The following is a 20,023-nucleotide window of genomic DNA, read 5'->3' as shown; positions in this document are numbered from 1 at the left end:
ATCTGCCCACATATCTGCACTTCTATCTTCTGCTAGCTGTTGGGAGGCCTGTAGTAAACCCCCAACATTGTGACTGCACCTTTCCTATTGCTGAGCTCTACCCATATTGCCTCGCTGCATTAACCCTCTGCGGTATCCTCCCGCAGTGCAGCTGTGATATCCTCCTTTTTAAAAAATAAATGAAGAGTACGCAATTCTTTTCTTTCCAATCGAGGGGCAATTTAGCGTGGTCAATCCACCTACCCTGTGTTAGACGTATTAGATGCTGTGGTATGAAGAGACAAAAGTTCTGTTCCCGTTTATTTCTTCCAACAGACTCTGCACAAAACTCTACACATCACCAGACCCAGAGGCCACCTGAAGCCCCTTTACATATCAGTGTCAATTATTGGACACTTAACATAAATGAGACAACTAATTGCAATGTCTCTTAACCCATTACCTAACAGTCTCCCCTTGGAGAAAAAAACCCAATTAGGTGAAAACAAAATTTCAAGAAACTAAAACACACACGTGATTCCTCCCCCCCCCCCCCCCCCCCCCCCTTTCCAGTTTTTTTTGTTTTGGAAGAGAAAAAAAAACAGTCACAGAAACAGGCACCCTTCATTAACAATATCCAAAAGTTTCCGTGAACTAGCCCCTCTTTTCGTAAAACAGTCTGACAGTTGATAGCTACTGTCGACCCATTTAATTTTTGTTATTTCCCCTCTCTCCAACATCTGCTTCAAACTTGCGATGTCTATCCGTAACCTCTTTTCATTAACACTTTTTGTAGAGTGCACATTTCCCCACAGGGATTTATTGTCAATGTGACAGTCAATAGGTATATTACCCAAATCCCCTAATTTCTGTCAATATCTGACTTATATAAAAGGCCATATCCACCGCTTCCACAAGGGTTAACGTCTCAGCAGCCAAAGTGCTTTTGACCACTCTCCTTGTTTTCTTTGTTTCCCACACAAGAGGGCAACATTTACCATTGTTCCCCAAAAGGAAAATTATAAAACCTCCTGGGCTTGAAACCCCTCACGTAAATTTGCATAGGACACATCACTATAAACTATGAGTTTCAAGTGCCTAAGGACACCTAAAACCGTGAACTTCAAAACACACTCCTGCATTTTTAGTTTGGCCAACACTTTATTTGCTCTTATTATGTCTTCCACTTTGGGATAATTCATTTTTGTACTCAACTCTAAGACATCAAAACTCACGTCCGGTCTAGTCTGTCTACCTAACCAGTTCAGTTGCCCAATTAAACTTCGCAGTTGCTCTTTTTCTATCTTTGAAACCATTGTGTCTTTTTGTGAAACCCGGCCACGGCTAATTGCTATTGGGCTGATGCTTTCCAAATAAAATTGCTGATGTAAAGTTGCCCCTAACTTAGTCTGTCCGATTTCCAGTCCAATATATTTAAATGCACCGGAAGCCTGACTTCCAACCCTGAATTCTTTTCTCAAACCAGAGATTACAGCAGTTTCAAAATCACTAGTCCCACCCCACAAAAAAATCATCGATATGCATCATAAAGATGCCAGAATGATTTCCGTTATAGTGCCAGTAAAACATTGGCAGATCTGCTTTCAACTGGCAACAGCCTAACTTTAACAAAACTGACCTTACCGAAAAGTACCACACTCTAGATGCATCATTTAATCTATATACACATTTGTTCAACTTCCAGAGTACCCCTTCTGTGTTAGCTGCTTCTTTAGGAGGACGGAGAAAAATGTCTCTCTGGAGCTGATGCCCCTGCAAAAAGGCAGCTTTTATATCTATAGATTTGCATTCCATGCTTTTGTGGCTAATAGAGCCAAGAAAATCTTTTAAATAACCTTTCCTGCTGTAGGTGAATCTACCCTTAAATCCTGATCTTCTAAGTTTTCTTCAAATCCCCTTGCCACAAGCCTGGCTGTTGCCTTATAAGTTCCATCCGGAACTACCTTTTCCGTGCAAATCCATCTGTGGGATAGAGCTTTTTGTCCCCTATCCGGTACTTCCGTGTATACCCCAAATTCACTCCAACTATGCAATTCTTGCTGTTTAGCATCTTTGATAACTTTTTCATCTAATTTATTTGAAGCCACCAAAATCTCACATGCATATTGGCTTCTACCCCTATTAGTATTCGTAGTCTTACTCATGTTCCGAGATCTTGATAAACTACGCTCCGTCTCCCGCCTGGTATCTCGTTCTGTACTGCTACTGCTTGACCTTTCCCTTCTGTTGTGGGATGTCCTTTCAATAGTTCTCAACCTTTTCATGCGAACTTGTTCACTATCCGGTGTACTATCTGAACTGCCACTGTGTTTCTGTGCCCTCCATTTTTGAACTTCGTTTTCCCAATCCATTGTCTTAACTCTCTCCCCTGAATGCGGTACATTCAACCAATGTTTATACTTTCCAGTGGCCTTCCTTGCTCTACTAATAACAGTTGCATCCTTCCATTGACTAGACCCTTCAGGCAAGTATGTCACTTTTGTACCAACCTTTGGCAGTTGCCCTTTTGGAAAAATGGCCTGTTCTAATTTATCAGAAGTGTCGTGTTCCTTGACAGAAATCCTGTCTATATCAGTTAACTGGTCCTCATAGTTCTGTAACATGTGCGTACCAGATGACTCTGGTTCCTCGTCATGTCTGTCTGCTCTGTCTAAATTTGAAAATTTGTAATCGGTACCCATTATCCTTGATGAATGTACCCTAACAGTTTGATTATCATGTTGCAAAATAATTGTTTTGCCATCTATGCCTATGATCGTCCCTGGGTCTTTCCATTCATTAGAATTGTCTCTCTTATAGTATACCATGTCTCCTTGCTGGAAAATGGCATCTGATGGCCGTACATTATGTCTTAAAGCTCTGCGAATTCTTTCAGAGACTTCTGCTTCCAAAAAAGCTTTTCTACTGCAATGTAATGCATTTAAATGTTCAGCAAAACCAGAGCTAATTGTAATCCCCTCCCAAGCTGGAGGCTGGTCATCCAAAATGGACGGAATGTTAGGATTTCTACCAAACACTAATTGATAAGGACTATAGTCCCCAACCATCTGCAATTAATTCTTTGCATGTACTGCCTATGCTAAAGCTGAATGAGCCTGCAGTTTGATCGATCTGCCAAAATTTCCGGAAGCATGTCATCGATGACAGCATGATTTCTTTCGCAGACACCATTACTAAATGGGCTTTCTACAGCCATGTTTATAACTCTGATATTCATGTTTTCACACATATCCCTAAACTCATCATTAGTAAATTCTCCCCCATTGTCCGTGAGGAATTTTGCTGGTGGACCCATTCCTGTCCCGATCCATTTTTCCAGGATTTGATCCAGAATTACTCTCTTTTCTTTACTTCGTACAATCGTTGATTGACTAAATCTGGTTGCTAAATCTGCAAAATGCAAAATAAATGCTTTATCCCAGATCTTAAGGTCCATGTCCACAATGTCATTAAAATCCCTGGCCAAAGGTAGGGTTACTATTACTAGTAATAAAGTCCCATTTTCAACTGCCATTAACACATCCTTAACCACTGTACTTGAAATATTATTTGTCAGTAATGGAATACAATAGTGTCCCGACTGTGTAAATTGTAAGTCCACTGTCTTTCCAAAAATTGTTGCCTTATCCTGTTCCATATCCAGTTTCATGTGTGCTTTCTTCATCGGCGGTCTGCTCAAAAGCAAAGGTATCTCACTTGATACAACATCCGTTCTAATAAAATGATTCATTCCAGCAATATTGCAAGGGATCACCACTCTTTTCAGCGACTTCAGAGTATTATCATCCCCAAACCTGAAACTTATGGAACTTTCAAATTCCTTAACCTTGTTACGATTTTCAGCATTCAAGGAGTCCAGATAACATTTTAACCAGTCAATCCCACACACAGTAGATGTGTAGCCACTGTCCAATACAGCACAGTTGAAGGATTCTGCAACCAACACCCTCATTACCGGCGTAAAACTGCTTGTTAATAGGACAATGCCTTCTTTCTGGTCACTATCCTTTTCCTCTTCTGACTCTTCCGTGTCATGTGTCACTTCAAACACTCTATCATAACGAGTTGGACAGTTTGTGAATTGCGCTTTCACGTATCTGATCGTCAGTCCAGAAGTAAAACACTCGAACACGTCAGTAACGAATATTCGTTTATTCACGGCCGGGACAAATCTCTAAGCAGTCGGGTAACCACCTTCGAGAAGTGCCAAAATCCCAGAATAAGGACTGTATTTTTATACATTTTACAGCTTAGGGGTGGTCCCCTTAAATTCCTATATACACCTATGATTTGGCAAGGATCCAGAACATGTACATATATGGAATTATTCTTCGAGGTCGGGAGGTTATTTTTGACATAATCATTAGCACAAGTCACTATTAATATTATTACAAAGGTTTTTGTATCCCATGGCCATCTGGCTTAACTCATTCCAAAGCCCATTCCTTTTACATTTCAATGTTTATTTGTCTCAACTGGTCAAACGAGCTTAATTGCGCTATCTCTGCAATAAAGTAACGCTTCCCATTCATTCCATTCTTTGACTTTTTGACCTCTCTGCTTTCACAGATGCGGTCAGAACATTAAATAGTACTAAAGCCACACTCCTCTTTTTCCATCCCATAACCTTCTGACATCTCTGCTTTCACAGATGCCGGTCAGAACACGCTCCCTTTATTTCATCCCTTGACCTGTTGACATCTCTTTCACAGAGCTTTTCAGAACTGTTATATTAACCCTATCAGCGAAGTTCCAAATGAAATCCACTTCTACATTCCCCCCTTTGATCATTCCTTGATCACATAACACTCAGGATACTTTAGATGGAAATGAGAGCGAGGCGGAGGTACTCCTCCTCTACTAGGCTCCGGCAGGATGCCACTTCCTCATATAGGTCAGGGGTAGGTGGAACCAGTTTTTCTTTTTCGTCTAGGGCGGATCTCTGAAGCATCTGTGGTAATGCAGTGGCACCCAAACGGTTGCATAGGCATTTCACACCAGTAGCTATGATACAGAGCAACAAACAGAAGGTAACGAAGATAATGAGCCCATGGAACAGGTAAGTGGCCCAAGAATTGGACCACATCCAGCTCCACCAGTCAGCCTGACCGGCGAGTCGCAAGCGCTGTACTCCATCTCTGATATGGGTTACCAGACGCGTGATATTCTCGGAACTGTCTGGAATATAACCCATTCAGCCGTCTGTTCGATCGAGAAAGGAACAGATATCAAGGGAACGCCTCCATGGGCATGGGTCGGGACCTGTGTACATACCCAGCAAGAGGAGACACCCACTTTCTTAGCATAGACATAGGACATAAACAGAAATGAATTTGCCGTCATGGTGCGTTGCCCGCTTCCTTCTGGAAGGCGAGTAGGGGTGAGTAGTCCTTGATGGTAAAATTTGTACCCTGTCCTTATCAATGCACCGGTGGTTCCACCTGCATGTGCGGCGATCGTACATTAGAACCATGTACGTAATCAGGAATCGGCGCTTCTGGTCGTCGGGAGGAACGGTGGTCGGGCAGTTTCTGATAGCGGTGGTGATCCATCGGAGATCTGTCGTTGTTCCACATCGTAGGGTTCCTTCCCGGCACATGGGTGGGTGTCGGCTTCCGTACAGGCATCTCCTTCTTTCGGATGCAGCGAGAGAGAGCAGGGTGGCGAGTATTGTGACGGCGAAGAGGGGCCTCATCCTGGTACTCGTGTTCCTAGGACTTAAAGGAAAAGTTTAGAACATCATGGATACTTAATTAACTTACAATGGTGTAATGGAGGGGACTTCTTCCTGGGTGGCACGAACTCGGGAGTGTAATCCTTTCAAAATTCTAGTTAGTGTTAATATATAATTAGCCATCTCGGTAGTCATGTAATGGAATTGAACATTCCGTGGAACACTGCTGTCCCAAGGTGTTCGAAAGGGTCTGCCATATAGTATTTCCGCTGGGCTTAGGCGAGTTTTTCCTGCGGGGGTGGCACGTAGCTGGAAGAGTGCTAAAGGCAGGAGTTTGAGCCAAGTGGCCCCAGTGTCTGCTTGTAGTTTAGCGAGTTTAGTCTTTAGAGTCTGATTAGCCCTTTCCACCACTCCAGCGGCTTGTGGTCTGTAGGCACAATGAAACTGTTGCTTTATTCCAAGCAGAGCACAGAATTCCTTATTGATTTGACCTATGAAGTGGGGACCTTTGTCAGAGCTCAGCCGGGCTGGAATTCCAAATCGCGGAACAATCTCTCGCATTAACACCTTAACTACTGTCGAGGCCTTGTTATCCGTAGTCGGGTAGGCCTCGATCCATTTGCTAAAAGTGTCCACAATGACTAACACATATTTATAGCATTGACATCTTTCCAACTCAATGTAATCCATTTGTAGGGTCTCAAATGGACCCTCAGGTAAGGGGGTTGTGCCAGGATCACAGGGGACGGCCTTACCGGGGTTGTGCTGTTGACAGATTAGGCACCGACTGCTAATTTGTTGGGCCATTTCTTGCAGTCGTGGGTGCCACCAGCTTTTTAACAATATGTCCCCTGTGGCACGAGCTCCACAGTGAGTTGCAAAGTGTACACATTCGGTCACCCAGGCTGCTAATGCATCGGTCATACATGTTTGTCCTACCGGGGTGACCCACAGCTTATTTTCGATATCATATATACATCCTAAGTTTTTCCACATATTTACAGCAGTTGCAGGAGCGTCCTCCTGCATTTGGATTATGTCAGCAATGGTTGGCATAGGTTTTTCAGGGGGAGACTTTTCCGGGGGGGGGTTTTAGTCTGCCTCATCATTCTAGGCACCATTAGTTTGCCAGATTTAGAAATTTCTTTTGCCTTCTCGTCCGCTCTCCTGTTGCCCGTTTCCACCAGTCCCGTGCCTTTTGTATGCGCTGCGCATTTTATCACCGCTATCTTGTCTGGGAGCATAAGGGCCTGCAATAACTGGGTTACTAACTGCTGGTGTGAGATGGGTGTACCAGCGGAGGTTAGAAATCCTCTGTTTTTCCATAATTGCCCGAAATCATGTACTACCCCGAAGGCGTATCGGGAATCTGTATAAATATTAACCTTCCTTCCCTGTGCCAATATGCATGCTCGTATTAACGCAAACAATTCTGCCTGTTGGGCAGAAAAGGGAACTTCAAATGCTGCTGCTTCTACTACGTCACCGTCTTGATCGATGATTGCATAGCCAGATTGTCTATCCCCCCTTTCGCCGACGGAAGAACTTCCATCGGTGAAAAAGGAACAATCTGCACTTGGGAGGGGTATATCGGAGAGGTCGTCTCGAACCGAGGAGACTTCCTGCAACAGTTGCAGACAGTCATGAGTTGGGTCGAGCATGTCTGTGGGAGGATGCGTCAAAAAGTCAGCAGGGTTGATAGTGGTGCAGTGGGCAAACTGGACTTTCGGGTTATTAAGGAGAGCAATCTCATATTTGTTCTGACGAGCCATCGTGAGATGCTGAGTCTGTAGCTGTCCCAAAAAGGCCGTAACAGAATGGGAACTATAGCCAGTGATATCTTGTTGGAGGGTAATATTAGCAGCCGATTGCAGGCTGTTGTAGATAGCTGCAAGAATTTGGGTACAGATAGGATAGCCAAGGGCTACCGGATCGAGTTTAGAGGAATAGTATGCAACCGGGCGACAGCGGTCGCCGTGGCGTTGGGTCAGGACAGCTGTGGCGCAGTCGGCAAGGACTGTGCAATAGAGCTGAAAAGGGCGATCATATAAGGGTCGACCAAGGGCAGGGGCCTGGAGGAGTGCCTCCTTGAGGCGGTTCTGCTAGTGACTGTTTGTGATCAGCGGGCACTAGGACCCTGCGGAGCCATGCAGTGTCAATTTCAACGCAGCAGTTGCGAAGTCTGCCGCAGCTGACTGCTGCCCAGCACAAATTCTTTATCTGTTTATTCTGAGACCAATGTAGTTCTGAACATACTGAGTTACTCATAATACTGATCACATTCCAGTGGCGGAGGTGGCCGTGGAGACCGTGGAGGCTGTGGGGGCTGTGGGGGCTGTGGAGGCTGTGGGGGCTTCTGACGTCCCCCGCAATTGAACAGAGGTTCCTCATCCCCATCGTCCCCCTCCTCCCAACCTTGCTTCGCATTGCTGACCGGCGCCGGGGTAGGAGTAGCATTCTTACATTTCTTATATTCTTGACATTCCCTTTGTAAGACCTCTACTGTTTTAACAATTCCCCCTTTGGTGAGGCCAATACCCAATTTTGAGGCATTTGCCTGCCAGCTAGCCAGTATAGAGGCATCTTTCACTGACTGACAGTATTCCCTCCACAAGGCAATTAATTTCTTTGCGGTGGGTTCTTGATAAATCAGAAAAATGTGTCATTTGAAACATGAAAGTCTGGCAATATCTGGTTTGAGAGGGTACAGGGAAAGATCCCACAAAAGGTTAATAGCAGCTGCAAAGAGCAGGGTTATAAAATGCAGATTCTTGCTCACAAGCAGGTTTCAGCAGACACACAGGCTTCATGTGGTAAGCTAAAACAATGGCTCACACCTTCATGGAATGTAACTATCTCAGAAAGCATCTGAAAAAGCATGGATGAGAGTTTCAATTGCATTGAGTGACGAATGTTTAAAACAGGCAAGTCTTTCAAGTCACAACCAAGTTAAATTTTAGCATACAGCTAAAAGCAAAGTTTCACACCTTAATTGAAATAAACTCTCTTAGTAAACAGCTGGAAAGAATGGAAGATGCTCAGTCGAATTTAGTGTCAATTTAAGGGGTAAAATTCTACGAACATCAAGTTAATTAAAAGAAAATTGGAGATGACCTGGCTACGAGAAACATCATTTAAGTCAAAATCAAAGGCAAAGTTATGAACTGGGGACAATTGGAAAATTAAACGATTTGAAATCACAGAAATAAAAGTTAACTATTGAAACGAAAGCATTTTTTAAAATCAGATCTGAGAGGAGACGATATGCCCAAAATGAATAATTAGTTGTAGTAAGATGTTTACATCAAAGATACTTTTAAACTATCAAAGTGAAACAAGCCCATATACAATACAGTCGTTAAAACTTAATAACTCTTCGAAAGAGAATATAAACCCAGGGAGCAGAAGCAGCAGCACTCTGCAACAGGAGAGAGAGAGAGAGAGAGAGAGACGCAGCCGGCTGGAGAAAGAGAAGGAAAGCAGCCGAGTTTAAACAGCTAATACAACTCAAGAAGACCAGATTTTAAGTGGTTATTAGCTTACTGCACTTCCTTAATAACGCAGGACCCAGGACACCAATGCTATTAAGGGGTAAGTAGGTAAAATTCTTCGGTGAAGGTATGGGTTATACCGGGGGATAAGCTCCGAGAACCCCGCCCGTAACTTCCAGAGAACGCTGCCTGGAATCACGGCGGCAGTCCCGTCCGAAGCCCACAGCCCGGAATCGTCCCCTAGCAGTCCTGAGAACTCCGCCCGTAACTCCAGCGAACGCTGCCTGGAATCACGGCGGCAGTCTCAGGCTGCCCCTAGCAGTCCTGGCAACCCCGCCCGTAACTCCAGCGAACGCTGCCTGGAATCACGGCGGCAGTCCCAGGCTGCCCCTAGCAGTCTTGACAACCCCGCCCGTAACTCCAGAGAACGCTGCCTGGAATCACGGCGGCAGTCTCAGGCTGCCCCTAGCAGTCCTGGCAACCCCGCCCGTAACTCCAGCGAACGCTGCCTGGAATCACGGCGGCAGTCCCAGGCTGCCCCTAGCAGTCCTGACAACCCCGCCCGTAACTCCAGAGAACGCTGCCTGGAATCACGGCGGCAGTCTCAGGCTGCCCCTAGCAGTCCTGGCAACCCCGCCCGTAACTCCAGCGAACGCTGCCTGGAATCACGGCGGCAGTCCCAGGCTGCCCCTAGAGACGATAACCGCAGGGTTCACTCACTTACCCTCTTTAAAACGGGTTCGCTGGACTGACCTGGATCTCGCAGAGGCTTCTCGACAAACCAACGGCAAGGCTGAGCAACGATCAAACTAGTAGTAGGCGAATACCAAGGTGGAAAAGAAATTTTTACTCACGTTGGGGGCCAAATTCGTCCTCTACTTTGAACGAGCTCAGTCGATTACGCCGGTTAGTTGCGCAGACCCCTCTGGAGATCCCCGTACGGGCCACCAAATGTGAATTGCGCTTTCACGTAACTGATCGTCAGTCCAGAAGTAAAACACTCGAACACGTCAGTAACGAATATTCGTTTATTCACGGCCGGGACAAATCTCTAAGCAGTCGGGTAACCACCTTCGAGAAGTGCCAAAATCCCAGAATAAGGACTGTATTTTTATACATTTTACAGCTTAGGGGTGGTCCCCTTAAATTCCTAGATACACCTATGATTTGGCAAGGATCCAGAACATGTACATATATGGAATTATTCTTCGAGGTCGGGAGGTTATTTTTGACATAATCATTAGCACAAGTCACTATTAATATTATTACAAAGGTTTTTGTATCCCATGGCCATCTGGCTTAACTCATTCCAAAGCCCATTCCTTTTACATTTCAATGTTTATTTGTCTCAACTGGTCAAACGAGCTTAATTGCGCTATCTCTGCAATAAAGTAACGCTTCCCATTCATTCCATTCTTTGACTTTTTGACCTCTCTGCTTTCACAGATGCGGTCAGAACATTAAATAGTACTAAAGCCACACTCCCCTTTTTCCATCCCATAACCTTCTGACATCTCTGCTTTCACAGATGCCGGTCAGAACACGCTCCCTTTATTTCATCCCTTGACCTGTTGACATCTCTTTCACAGAGCTTTTCAGAACTGTTATATTAACCCTATCAGCGAAGTTCCAAATGAAATCCACTTCTACAAGTTGAAAGCATAATGGTATTGAGAGTCACATCGAAAACATTGATTTATCATGCCCCGTGCATTTCTGGGGTTCATCTTCCTATTGTAGGTTCTAACTGGATTTCTGTCTTCATAATTTCCTTGTCTCGGTCTCCTTTTATAGTCTTGAGGCCTGTTCGTAGCCATACGATTTTGCCATCCTGTTAGTAGTGTATCTTCCATATTCTGCCTTATTGCAGGCTGACCTATTTGGGTCATCGGAGCCTTCGGAATCGAATGTTTCCCCAGGAACTTTTGTAACGCTTTTGTCATCTGTTCGAATAAAGTATCCTTATCCGTAAACTGAACTGTCAAAACCAGGAGTCTATCCATGTTGCTCACTCTAGCACAGTCAAGTAATTTAAAGGCCAACACAGACTGTGGAAATTCCAGGTTGTGTTTCTGCAGCCTTTTATATAGTCTGCCAAATTCCATTATGTAGTCTTCCATGGATAAATCCTCCATTTTCAGGAACTTATCAAAATCCGACCATGCTCATACGCACTTAACAAGTCATCTTTCTTATAAATCTTATCCATATAATGTAATAAAGTCGTCAGACCTTCTGAGTCTAACTCTTCCAATTCCAGCTCAGAAAGCCATATGGTAAAGAAAGAGCCAATGCCATACCTTGTTTTCTCTTTCCCAAAGCAGTTACCTTAGTCCACATAACTACTGCACTTTTCCATTGGTCGTACGATTCCCTTTTCAGAAAATAAGGGAGGATAGTCATATCCAGCCATCTTTATCCTGGATTCAGCCATATATCCCTTTTTTTCCCTCACTCCTTGGTTTGATCTGGAAAAAATGTATCTTTCAACCCTTCACATTTACACAGCAACCATCCTCTGCTACCAATTGTTAGACTTATTAGATGCTGTGGTATGAAGAGACAAAAGTTCTGCTCTTTTTTCACCAACACACTTTTATTTCTTCCAACAGACTCTGCACAAAACTCTACACATCACCAGAGGCCACCTGAAGCCCCTTTACATATCAGTGTCAATTGTTGGACACTTAACATAAATGAGACAACTAATTGCAATGTCTCTTAACCCATTACTTAACATCCTGCACATCTTTGGATTGTGGGGTTGGGACCCATGCCGGCCGTGCAGGGCCCCCCTTCGGTGCTGGAGCAGCGCGCAGCTCTCCAGCGCCGTGCTAGCCTCCTGAAATCCGGAGAATAACTGGGCCAGGAGGCCCATTGACGCCGGCGTACACCACTCTGATGTTTATGCCCGGCTCAACACTTGGCCGGGATTTCAGAGAATTTCGGTCTATGTCATCACTGCCTGGTCTGCATGGCATAACAAGTAAAAAAAAAAAAAAACAATTTGCTCAATGAGTTTGGAATATTTGTTCTAAAAATATATTTGAAATTTTCACAAAACGTATCTAATGAAGTTATGTGGATTGTAACTTGTCATTATTTTGGCCTTTATGACTAGGTGAGTGCAATTGTAGGCAAGAAAACACTCTTCCTGTTTAATTTGAGTGATCCTGATAACCCAATTGAGTTGGCATTCCAGCAACGCTATGGCAGCATCATATCATATAGGTGGTGAGTTTATATTCAGTTTATTTCTAAACAAATCATAAAATTTTATTTTATTTAAGTTTTATTCCGACTATTTTCATTCAATGAAGAGACAAGGCTGGAAGTCTCGGAATTCAGCAAGTGCTGCCTACATTTATCTTTTAGCACTGACCTTGATCTTTTATTTTACTGTTAACATTTTAATTAACATAAAATCCAGTGTTTGATATGCAGAACAAATCTTATTGACACTTCTTACTATAATAGGATAGGCATTTAAATAGCACCTCGGCAATGTAAAATGCTGTGGTGTACAAATAATATTGGCCTGTTTTCAATTAATGCTTATTGTTTGCATTTTTGTCGTCCAGCATGACACTTTTTGTTTTATTTCAGGTATGGGGATGGGTACATCATGATTGGCTTTTCCCAAGGCTACTTTGTAGTCATTTCTACACATATCCGTGAGATTGGCCAGGAATTGTTCCAAGCTCACAACCATAAAGACAATCTGACAAGTATCGCCATCTCACAGTCCCTGAATAAAGCTGCTTCCTGTGGAGATAATTGGTATGTTACATTGTAACTTTCCTTACTATTTTTAAATATATATTTTTATTACTATTTCCAGGTTTTACAGAGTAACAGCTCAAGCCTATCTGGTATTTACAAACAAGTTTGTGTCTTATTTACAATGTTTTTAACATGAGGTCCCCCCCTTAGTTCCCCTTTTGGTGTTGCCGTCTGCCCTGGGCGCCACATATTGTGCACCGCTTCTTTCTGCTGGGGCTTTTATTTTTAATCGTTTAGTGTTGTGAGAGAGGATCTTCTCCAGGTGGAGAAATTCCGCCACGTCTACCAGCCAGTCTGCAGCTGTTGGGTGTTGCTGCTGATGACCAGCTGAGCAGGATTCTGCAGCATGTGACTGGGATGCAAAAGCCAGGGCGTCGGCCTACTTCCATGTATGAAGATCTAGCTGGGCCGATACCCCGAAGACTGCCACTCTTGGGCACGGCTCCATCCTAACCCCCACAACCTTCGATATCGCCTCGAAGAAGGCTGTAGGTGTTGTTGGCCAGGCCTCCCTGGCACCGTTCACATTTATCCCCCACCTCCGGGAAGAACCTGCTCATTCGGGTTCTAGTCAGGTGGGCTCTGTGCACCGGTTCAAATTGCATGAGGCTTAGCCTAGCACAGGAGGCGGTGGAGTTGGCCCTGCTCAGTGCTTCATCCACTTCTGTCCCCAGCTCATCCTCCCATTTCTGTCCAGCTTTGTCTAGTGGTAGTTTTGCCCTGTCCAGCAACCGTCCGTATATGTTCCCACAGTTTCCCCCCCTCTCCTTACTGTCCATGTTGATTAGTTCCTGTAGTAGGGTGTCTCTCGGGGCCCTGGGGTACTTTGCCTTCTCCTTGCGGAGAACGTGTTTAACTTGAAGGTGTCCAAGTTCCTGTCCGGTCGGCAGGTCCAAGTCCTCCGTCAGCATGCACAAGGTCGCAAATCTGTCCCCTATGTAAAAGTCCCTAACCGCTAGTATCCCCTGCCCTGTCTCCATTTTGTAAAGGTGGCATCAAACATGGCTGGTGGAAATTTGTGGTTGCAACAGATGGGGGCCATGGAGGACATCTCGGTTAGACCAAAATGCTGGCTCATTTGCTTCCACGTCTTCAATGTGGCTCCAAAATAGCCACGGTCACCGTTCTCGCCGTGAGGCCGGGCTCCTGCACTCTGGGTTTCCCTTTGTCCAGGGGGAACCCAACATGGCCGCCAACTGTGTGAACGTCAGATGGGTGCGCCCCTGCATTCCGGGGCCCCCCCTTTGTTTATGGACTCTCCAAAGTGGCTGCTTATGACATCATCTTGTTTCTTCAGCCTGTTCCTCCCTTGCCGAAGCCCAGACGACACCCAACTAATTTTTCCCGCTTTGTTCCCCCACCCCGACCAGGCGCACCCTCCCTGCTGGGAGGTGTGCCGCGGTCCCCCTTGCTTTCTGTCTTCCCGTGCTAGCTATTTCTGCAAGTGTGGTAGCCACCCTCCCTGATCTGGTCAAGCCCCTTCTTTATGCCCGCTGACTGCCCATTTTCCCTATTTAAACCCTCACCTACCTAACCATGTTCTCACTTCTTTCTAAGACCCAATCTTGCCTTTAGAATCGAAATGAGGCAGAACAGTCCTGCAAAAACATGCTCACTGTCCAATAAGTCCTTTACTCATTCACATTCTTTCCCTGCACAATTTCCATCATTGCCGTGCTTGTCCCTTGTCCAGGTCGTTGATTTGGACACATTTGTTTGCTTTTCCTGGGAGTTAAATAATGTTCCTTTTTGTTGGTATGTGTCGCAGAGCCTAAATGTACAGAAAATGTACCCCGTTCTTGTACAGGTCCGAATTCACCTGGTTAAACTTGGCTCTGCGTTTTGCTAGATCTGTCCCAATGTCCTGGTAATTTCTGATTTTCTGTCCTTCCCGGTGCTCACTTTTGTCTGGCATGCCTACCACAGGAACTTCTCACGTTCCCGACATCGGTGGAGCTTTACGATAATCGCTCTTGGCTGCTCCCCGGTCTTAGGTTTCGGTCTGAGCGACCTGTGCGCTCTCTTGAGCTCTGGGGATTTGGGGAAACTCTCTCCTGCCTAAGTTGCCCAGCATTTGGGTGACGTAGCCCATCGGGTCTTTGCCCTCGATATCTACCGGCAGGCCCACGATCCGGATATTTTGTCATCGGGACCAGTTCTCCTGGTCCTCGAGTCTCCCCCTTAAGTTCCCCTAGACCGCCACCAACCTTTTTACTTCTGCCTCCAGGGTGACAATTCTGTCATCTGGTCTGTTGAGGCCTTTTACAGCTCGAGCAACGTCCTCTCCTGAGTCACCACTTTCTACCCCAGCCCATCGATGGCCTTCCTCATGGTGGCCAGTGCCTCTGGCACCGCCACCTTGACCACCACCTGGATTTCTATCCTGATTGCTTCCTTCATGGCAGTCAGCTCCTTCATCAGGAAGTTCTTCCATCCGTCTCCAGGTGGTGGAGGGAGGCTGATGCTCAGGTGACTGGCTGTCCCTTCCCCTGGGTGGCCCGGGCCCCTTTGCCTCATGGGTCTGCCATCTCGTCTGCCTGCTGGTTGTGGCCCTATTCGCCACTTCTGCCATTCTTCAGCTCCTCTAGCTCCCGTTCGCTGGCATCTTTTCTTGGTTGCCCTCCTTTTGCTGGTGAGGAATTCTTTCCTTTGAAATTTGGACAAAATGCAACTAAAAGTGCCTTTTTTGTCCTGGTTTGGAGGAGAGCCACCTGATGGGCATCCGCTCAGCACATCACTGTCACCGGAACAACTTGCCTTACTATTTCAATCTATCAATAACATGTAATCTATTATGTCCGCAGTGCAAACTTAGAATAAAATTAACACTCTAACATCAAGGGGGCCAAAGCTGAAAATGTGTAAGCCTTGTTTACATTTTTGGTCTTTGGAAAATAGAAATTCATTTTTTTAATATTTCCTGGTGAATTTTGTAGCTGTGGTGAAATGTGTCAAATACTTGAGCATACAATAGGCTTTCCAGATGTCATTTTTCAATAATGGTTCAATATTACTCCTCACATTTTGCTCATTATCAATGAAAACAATGTGTGCATTTTCAAGTGCCATGGGAAACTCCAATTAAGGAACCCCTAATATTTATGGCTGTGGCAACCATTACAGAAAGGTTAGAAATCCAGACTGGCACATCTGAAAGCATTCTTGACAGGAGCTGGAATTGACTAGCGGAATTGGCCCAAAACTCATACAATGGAGAAGATAAAGGGCAGACCAATTCTTTGCCCCCCTCACTGCCAGGTTGGACTACCTGAAGGTGCTGTGAATTTGGTGTGGAAGTGCTGGAGTGTATATCAAAAATTGGAAGACATGCATTCCAATTCCAATTCTCCTGCCCAAGGCAAACTTTTGTCTGTTTCTATAGCTGGTAATTCCCGGAAATGATCGCTGGTCTGTCGCCAGGGGCTTGTAGCTTGAGAGGCACCACCCCACATCAAGGGTGGCTGACCAGGATTCGGAAGGAGTGTATAGTTGGGGTAAAACAAAATCTGGGCATTTGGGAGTGATACTCCTTCTTCTGTAAGACCATAAGACATAGAAGCAGAATTAGGCCACTTGGCCCATCGAGTCTGCTCCGCCATTCAATCATGGCTGATATTTTCTCATCCCCATTCTCCTGCCTTCTCCCCATAACCCCTGAACCCTTATTAATCAAGAACCTATCTATCTCTGTCTTAAAGACACTCAGTGAATTGGCCTCCACAGCTTTCTGTGGCAAAGAGTTCCACAGATTCATCACCCTCTGGCTGAAGAAATTCCTCCTCATCTCTTTTTTAAAGGATCATCCCTTTAATCTGAGATGGTGTCCTCTGGTTCTAGTTTTTCCCACAAGTGGAAACATCCTCTCCACGTCCACTCTATCCAGGCCTCACAGTATCTTGTACGTTTCAATAAGATCCCCTCTCATCCTTCTAAACTACAACGAATACAGACCCAGAGACCTCAAATGTTCCTCATACGACAAGTTCTTCATTCCAGGGATCATTCTTGTGAACCTCCTCTGGACCCTTTCCAAGGCCAGCACACCCTTCCTTAGATATGGGACCAAAACTGCGCACAATACTCCAAATGGGGTCTGACCAGAGCCTTATACAGCCTCAGAAGTACATCTCTGGTCTTGTATTCTAGCCCTCTTGATATGCATGCTAAGATTGCGTTTGCCTTCTAAACTGCCGACTGAACCTGCACATTAACCTTAAAAGAATCGTGAACAAGGACTCCCAAGTCCCTTTGTGCATCTGCTTTCCGAAGCATTTCCCCATTTAGAAAATAGTCTATGCCTAGATTCCTCCTTCCAAAGTGCATAACCCCACACTTTTCCACATTGTATTTAATTTGCCACTTCATTGCCCACTCTCCTAGCTTGTCCAAGTCCTTCTGCAGCCCCCTTGCTTCCACAATACTACCTGTCCCACTACAGATCTTTGTAGCATCTGCAAACTTAGCAACAGTACCTTCAGTACCTTCTTCCAGATCATCAATGTATATTGTAAAAAGTTGTGGTCCCAGCACAGACCCCTGAAGCACACCACTAGTCACCGGCTGTCATCCTGAAAAAGACCCCTTTATCCCCACTCTTTGCCTTCTGCCAGTCAGCCAATCCTCTATCCATGCCAAGATCTTACCCTGAACACCATGAGCTCTTATTGCATGTAAGAACCTGGTCTTCAGGTGCAAGGCGCTCTTGATGTTGCTCTATGTTACATAGGTCTGGTCTATACCCTTGTGCATCATGGTGGTCACCAAAACCATATTCTGTTTTATCAGACAATGGAAACTGTCCATCATGCCAGTCGGGCATGATGTACAAATCACCAGAGAAGGGCAGAGAAACATACTCAACTTCACCCTGATGGCCACCTTTGTGTGAGACTGCAGCAGGCTGTGTGTGGATCGCTAACACCAAGTGTCACTTAATGCTGAGATTCTTAACTGTCCATGGTGCTGTGAAGGATGGATCTGACTATGTTGCCATGGAGCGCTCCATTCAATTGCACTGTACTGTTCTACTTGCTCCTTGGAAAGGTTTATACTGAAAAACATAATGGACCACCAGTGCATCAAGCAGTGTTTCACACGTAACATCCTCGAGGTCCTGTGGGAAAAGGAGATGGTGAATCCTATTGGGATCATTCTCTGAGCAAACTCAAAATTACTTGGTGGTAAGGAGGACCCTCCCTATACAATTCTGCTTGCACACCCAAAGTTTAATTCGCTCCATACATTGCCCTCCAGGCTTTGTGGTAGAGAAGAGATTGTCGTTCGACTCCTTCTTGATTGTGTCTTTGAAAGCAGGTCTGGAAAGAACTGCAGTGAATTTTGTCGCAGTTTATCCCAAGCTGTTCCGTAACCCAGAACTGTGTGCTGTATGTGCTGTTTACAGGGATGTATACCAAGGTAAACATTAACTGCTGCTGGAAGACCATCAACTTGTTGAAAGAAACTCTTTGGTCAGCCCAAAGACTGCTGGTCTTCCTGTGGAGAGAGCTGTTGGTGACCATGTTTTGCAGACTGGCACACTTCAAGGTCCAGGACTATGCGCTGAGGAACACTGGAAAGTTTGATGCAGCCTTTGTAAGGCTTTAATGGGGACACAACGCAGCTTAAGGCTGCATTGATAATATATGAAGGGGCTGGAAACTGTGTAAACCCCTCCGGCTGTATGTATAACCTCAAATGTGTATTAATATCAAGTGTAAATGCAATTGTATTTAGACACTTCAGGGTGCTGCATACTTCATAGAAAAAATGAACAGTATTGCACTTTCTGCAGTGTCCAATTTGAACTAGTTTGTATTTGCACTTCCACAAATTTTATTAATAAAGTATATTTTTTGAAAAAAGTGGAGACAATAAAGGAAATAGACGGGTAAAAAGACTGTTTTCCTTGCCAAATGCCTCTCTTAAAGTTCTAATTCACAACCTCATAGTAAATATTTGTGGCACATTTTCACCCTCATGTGGAACTGCTATTTTAGGTGTACCCTCCTGTGAGCCCTCATGCCTCCCAGAGCAATGTCTTTCATTTTAATAAGCAGACTGATGCTAGCCCTGTCTGTTTTTGAAAAATCTAATCGAATTTGGCTGCTCTGAGTTCTCCATCCTGTGCTAGTAGACATCCCTTTAAATTAGAACTTGGTTAATGAAAAAAGTAAACTACCGTATTGAGATTTACCACTTTTTAAGAATAGGTATGTGAACATCATCCAGATAAAAGTAGAATTTGTCATTGATAATAGAACAACATTATTAACTGGTACCTGACCAGAAATTGGTGTCCTTTTTCTGGTGGTTTTTCTTTGCTTTGGAGTAGCCCCAGTGTTCCTTGAACGTTTTTAAAGTCAGGAACTGCATTATTCTCTGACCTCAGTCTAAATTTCTACCAAAGGTAATCTGGATTTCTTGAGGGATGAAAACTGTGAATATGTCTTTAAATAGCAGCTTGAGTATTGCTGAAAAAAAGACATGTTGAAGCTTTCCATCTTACACTCATCAGGACACTTCACAATAATATCGATATAAAGGGAATTTATACTGAATGAGAGAAAAGTGCTGAATTGTTGGCAAGTAGACTCTGATTGCTAGATGTGGCATGGGAAATGTACTGGGCAACTCACAGTTAACTGCCAAGTATTGCTTGAAATTGAAACAAGGCAGTTTGACCCTTATTGGTGAAGACATTATTGCTCTAAGAAATGAGTAAGTGAGTGGCTGTCACTTATTTTGTTTCGCTGAATAGGGGAAAAGTGTGCACGTCTCTTTTTTCAGCAATAATAAGAGTTTAATGGGAAAGGAGAAGATGCTTCTAATGCACTTGGTGTACAATGCCACTTCTATCCTGGAACAGTTTGGCTTGCAATACTATCTTGAACTCTGGTGCAGGAATCTTGTGACGCTTCATGTCACTGGGCAAAGTGGCTGTTCAAAAACAATGCAATTTAAAAACAATTCAGAAACACCCAGATGCATGGGTTAGATTCACAAATATAATTTTCTTGAATTTTTCTTCAAATATTCAGCGGTACACACCACAGCTGTTTAAAATGTTTTCAAACTA

At 44.6% G+C, this 20,023-nt stretch overlaps 1 protein-coding gene across 3 annotated transcripts in view; it reads left to right on the top strand.

The window, feature by feature from the left end:
- The window catches only part of wdr19 (WD repeat domain 19), a 215,643-nt gene that overhangs the window by 87,125 nt on the left and 108,495 nt on the right, over window positions 1-20,023 (top strand). For all 3 annotated transcript variants that reach the window (XM_038791401.1, XM_038791400.1, XM_038791402.1), the window contains exons 8-9: window positions 12,287-12,399; window positions 12,772-12,945. In XM_038791401.1, the coding sequence (XP_038647329.1) occupies window positions 12,287-12,399; window positions 12,772-12,945 (287 nt within the window). The remainder of the gene's footprint in view (window positions 1-12,286; window positions 12,400-12,771; window positions 12,946-20,023) is intronic.

Source organism: Scyliorhinus canicula, chromosome 3 (assembly GCF_902713615.1).
Source record: "Scyliorhinus canicula chromosome 3, sScyCan1.1, whole genome shotgun sequence".
Classification (NCBI taxonomy): Eukaryota; Metazoa; Chordata; class Chondrichthyes; order Carcharhiniformes; family Scyliorhinidae; genus Scyliorhinus; species Scyliorhinus canicula.
Note: the sequence above shows the minus strand (reverse complement) of the source record. Positions and strands in the feature narration are given on the sequence as shown.